This window comes from Larimichthys crocea, chromosome VIII, assembly GCF_000972845.2.
Source record: "Larimichthys crocea isolate SSNF chromosome VIII, L_crocea_2.0, whole genome shotgun sequence".
In the NCBI taxonomy this organism is placed as follows: Eukaryota; Metazoa; Chordata; class Actinopteri; family Sciaenidae; genus Larimichthys; species Larimichthys crocea.
Genome location: NC_040018.1, coordinates 29,333,510 through 29,338,118, shown reverse-complemented (window position 1 = coordinate 29,338,118; position 4,609 = coordinate 29,333,510). Strand labels below are relative to the sequence as shown.

Sequence of the window (4,609 nt, the reverse complement as noted above, 5' to 3'; positions counted from 1 at the left end):
GGTCATGAAGAGGCAAATATTAACCATATTAGCCAGTGCAACCCAAAGCCTATTCAAATGGATGCAAATGGGCCGCAAGTCCATTTCGGGCTCTGGGCAAATGTTGCAAAGCTACAAAATAACACATACATAATACAAAAAAACATCGGCCCAAATGTGGCCGAGATGGACCGGCCCATCTGGCATTTGCCCGGTAGCACAGACTGCCAGTCCGAGCCTGCTTGCTAGTATTTAGTTTGTCTGTTCCAGGCACTGTCGAATTTCAACACGGCTGCCTCCATGGAAGAGGACCCTTTCCATGTAAGTCTAATTTTAATGTATCAAAAACAAAAAGATTCTTATTTTCAGGAGACGCCTGCCTTATTCTGAACATACGGGGGCCCAATTTTTACACCCTGGACCTTTTTAATATGACGTTTTCTCAAATGACTTCATTTGTGTAACACTAAACATGTAACATTAGATTGAAAGATGTCAGAGATAAGATAACACTGGCGTTATGTAAATATTGCACACACGTCCTAATGTGGACCAAATGAACGGTGATCTAAATGAGTCGCTTGATATTTTGTAGTTTGTCTTCGTTTTGATGGAAACATATGAACATACTCGATTTAGCATGTTTGACAGGTCCACGAGCACAAATTAGTAATTGGAGGACAATTAGTCACGTGTGTGCACAATTTATTCATTTGAAAACACGCTACACACAGATTTTCTTTTTCTCCCAATGACACACAGATGCCATTTCACTTAAACAATGCATAGTATGACAACCCACAGACTTCTCTGAAACTTACATGGGTTACCAGTGTGGTTATGTGAGCAACTTGATTTTGTGGGGGAAGGATTTGGGTGAATGATCCCTTTAAACTTTTGTATATGGTCAGAAATGTGATATAAAAATAGTAGAAACTTCTTCAAGTGTCTAAGATGGCTCAGGCTGGACACCTGATTTCTAGACAGATTATTTAATAAAACGCTGACACCAGAGGTCTAAAGATAGTGAACACAAGCAAAGAACAACCTGTTCCTTTAACTGTGGACGGGGGGGGGGACTGCTGTTGCACAATTTGGTTGTTGAATCAAGTCATATACGTTAAAGGTCCAGTGTGTAGAATTTAGTTGCATCTAGTTGTGTAATTGCTGCATTGCAATCTCCTCATGTCACCCTTGCTTAGCTAATGTAAAGGAAAAACAACATTTGAAAGGCCTTGTCAGCAGGGTCGGACTGGGAACAAAATTCAGCCCTGGCATTTTTTTCTCTGGACCGGTCCACCATTGGACCGATGAACCCGCCGCCAAAACAACACGCACTCTTAACATTCTCCCACCCACCCATACTGAACCCCCAAATACCCCATAAATAATAATGAAGATCATGTTGTACATGTCTACACACTTTAAACTTTGGAAACAGTCTACTTACAACACTGATTTGAGCTGAAGAGCAGACAATTAACTTTGAACATATAGGGGTGGTGTTTAACTCGGTAGCTTAAGCAGCTGCTCCACATGCGAAGGCCCAGGTTCGACTCCCGACCTGTACGCCCTTTCCTGCATCTTAACCCGGATAACTCCTCTTTTTAGAACCTCTGTCGTCCATAATTTATTGTAATTAATATCCGTGCAACATACAGTATGAAGTTTATCTATAGACTGTATATGAGTCTATCCCTGTTTCGGTTTCACATAAACCTAGCGGCTGTATGGACGCATCCATTTGATGGGGCAGGGGAGGGGGTCATGAAGAGGCAAATATTAACCGATATTAGCCAGTGCAACCCAAAGCCTATTCCAAATGGATGCAAATGGGCCGCAAGTCCATTTTGGGCTGCTGGGCAAATGATGCAAAGGCTACAAAATAACAAATACATACATACAAAAAAAACGTAGGAGGCCACCGGCCCAAATGTGGCTGAGATGGACCGGCCCATCTGACATTTGCCCGGTAGCATTTGCCTGCTTGCTTAGTATTTAGTTTGTCTGTTCCGGGCTACTGTAGAATTTCAACACGGCTGCCTCCATGGAAGAGGACCCGTTCCCACTGTAGTCTAATTTTTATGTATCAAAAACAAAAAGATTCTTATTTTCAGGAGACGCCTGCCTTATTCTGAACATAGGGGTGCCCAATTTTACACCCTGGACCTTTTTAAATATGACGTTTTCTCAAATGACTTCATTTGTGTAACACTAAACATGTTAACATTAGATGGAAAGGATGTCAGAGATAAGATAACACTGGCGTTAATGTAAAATATTGCACACGTACATCATCCTAATGTGGACCAAATGAACGGTGATCTAAATGAGTCGCTTGGATATTTTGTAGTTTGTGTTCGTTTTGATGGAAACATATGAACATACTCATGATTTTAGCATGTTTGACAGGATCCACGAGCACAAATTTAGTAATTGGAGGACAATTAGTCACGTGTGTGCACAATTTATTCATTTGAAAACACGCTACACACAGATTTTTCTTTTTTTCTCCCAATGACACACAGATGCCATTTCACTGTAAACAATGCAGTAGTATGACAACCCACAGACTTCTCTGAAACTTACATTGGGTTACCAGTGTGGTTATGTGAGCAACTTGATTTTGTGGGGGAGGATTTGGGTGAAGTAATCCCTTTAAACTTTTGTATATGGTCAGAAATGTGATATAAAAATAGTAGAAACTTCTTTAAGTGTCTAAGATGGCCCAGGCTGACACCTGATTTCTAGACAGATTTATTAATAAAACGCTGACACCAGAGGTGCTATCTGTTTCTTTGCCTTGGCCTCCTCGTCTGTAAAAGCAGCTCCTGTGCGTCATTCTGGCGCCCCCTGCCTCCTGATGACTGCTGTGATGGGTCCTTCAGGTAAGGCCTTGATCATGTTCCAGGCCTCGAAGCGGGTCATGTCCTGCAGACTGACTCCCTGGATCTGCAGCAGTACATCACCGTGCTGCAGCCCGCACTGCTCTGCAGCTCCACCTGACACACAAACACACACACATTACTTATCATTAGCTCTGTGATGGGTTCAGAGTCGCTGCAAAGTTTCAGTAGTTTACATAGTTGCTGCTATGACAGACATGAGAACTACTTCTGTCTAAATAACTGCACCCCAGAAATGAATCACATCCTCTCGTCACGTTCTTGAACTTTCTGTCCGTTTCACTAAATAAACCGATGGTTTGGATTGTAAACATGTTGAAATCATACTGTGTAATGTAAGCAGTGTACCTGCAAAGATCCTGTTGATGACTAAAGGTTTGTCTCCGTGGATTGAGCCTTTTCCTCCATCTAGAGTGAACCCGACTCCTCCAGCTCCTTTCTCCAGCTGAATGCTCATCGCTGCTCCCTGCTCCTCCACTGCAACACAACACCCAGTCAAACACAGGACAGATGAAATATTTTCAGTCCCTCGACCCCTCTGCGTGTCGCTGTATGACTCACCTGCAGGGTTATGCTCTTCGCTCTTGCACCCTCCTCCTCCACCCTCTCCTCCTCCCTCTTCTGCTCTCTTGGTGATGACCACCACAGCCAGCTTCAGGCTGCGGGTCTGACGCAGAGCGGCGGTGGCGTCGGCGTGCGTGACGCCGCGCAGTGTTTGTCCGTTTATGGACAGCAGCTCATCTCCCTTCTGAATGGTGCCTTCCTGAGCCGCCAGGCCGCTGGGAAACACTTTGTGGACCTGATGGAAGAATCAGTGTTAGACACCGGTCACAGAGCTGAATGTTTTTCTTTCTTTTTTTTTTTACTTTTATTTACCAATTGTAAGACAAAGACATGTGCACTGCCAGTGCATGCCAGCATACAATTTCTTACAAAAATACAATACAGTGCATACAAAAATACAGTTTCTTTCCTTTTTTCTTCTTTTTAAACACTAAGAACTTACGTGAACAACCCCCTCCCCCAACCCTCTAACATAATTAAAGTGCAGTACAAATAAGTAGGTATAACCACACACATGTGAAATAATATCCTACATTACATAAATAAAATGGCAGATGTACCCAAGAAACAAACAAACAAACAAAAACAGAACTAACAAAACAACAACAACAGAGGGTGCTATAGCTGATCATTATAAGTACAAAGCAAATATTAATATTAATGGCTGCTCACTCTATCTGGCTATCTGTCTCTGACGGCACAGAGGGGTGGGTTCATACCTTGCTATCCACTGTATTCTTACAGAGAAACCTCCCGAGCTGGTAGAGCATCTAGATAGCTAAGCAGTGGTTTCCAGTGAGTGTAAAACCTGTCAGAGGGAGGCGGTGGGGACAGAGAGAAACGCAATCAATCTGATGTCTGACAAGGCAGTATTGAACATAAAGCCGACGAACTGTGAAGCAGGGGGAGGACACGCATAAATTGCCGGCCGAGGGGGATTTGAACCAGGGCCAGCTGCAGCGAGGACTATAGCCCCACACACGGGGGCGGCCGCTTAACCCACTATGCTACCGACCGGCCCACAGAGCTGAATGTTGAGCATGGGTTGTTAAGTATACGGGAGTACAAGAACTGGGGGTAGCTGACTTTAATTTTCTCTGATCTGTTTTCAAGTTAATAAGAAAACGTCATCAAACCAACAGTTTGGCGCTGGGGCCTGC

The 4,609-nt window shown here is 43.6% G+C and overlaps 1 protein-coding gene across 2 annotated transcripts in view; it reads right to left on the bottom strand.

Moving 5' to 3' along the window:
- Nucleotides 1-2,415: 2,415 nt before the first annotated feature.
- Nucleotides 2,416-4,609, bottom strand: part of il16 (interleukin 16) — a 44,679-nt gene continuing 42,485 nt past the window's right edge. For both annotated transcript variants that reach the window (XM_027281634.1, XM_027281635.1), the window contains exons 24-26: nucleotides 3,447-3,684; nucleotides 3,234-3,362; nucleotides 2,416-2,981 (exon numbers count right to left, since the gene is read on the bottom strand). In XM_027281634.1, the coding sequence (XP_027137435.1) occupies nucleotides 2,818-2,981; nucleotides 3,234-3,362; nucleotides 3,447-3,684 (531 nt within the window). In that variant the 3' untranslated portion in view covers nucleotides 2,416-2,817. The remainder of the gene's footprint in view (nucleotides 2,982-3,233; nucleotides 3,363-3,446; nucleotides 3,685-4,609) is intronic.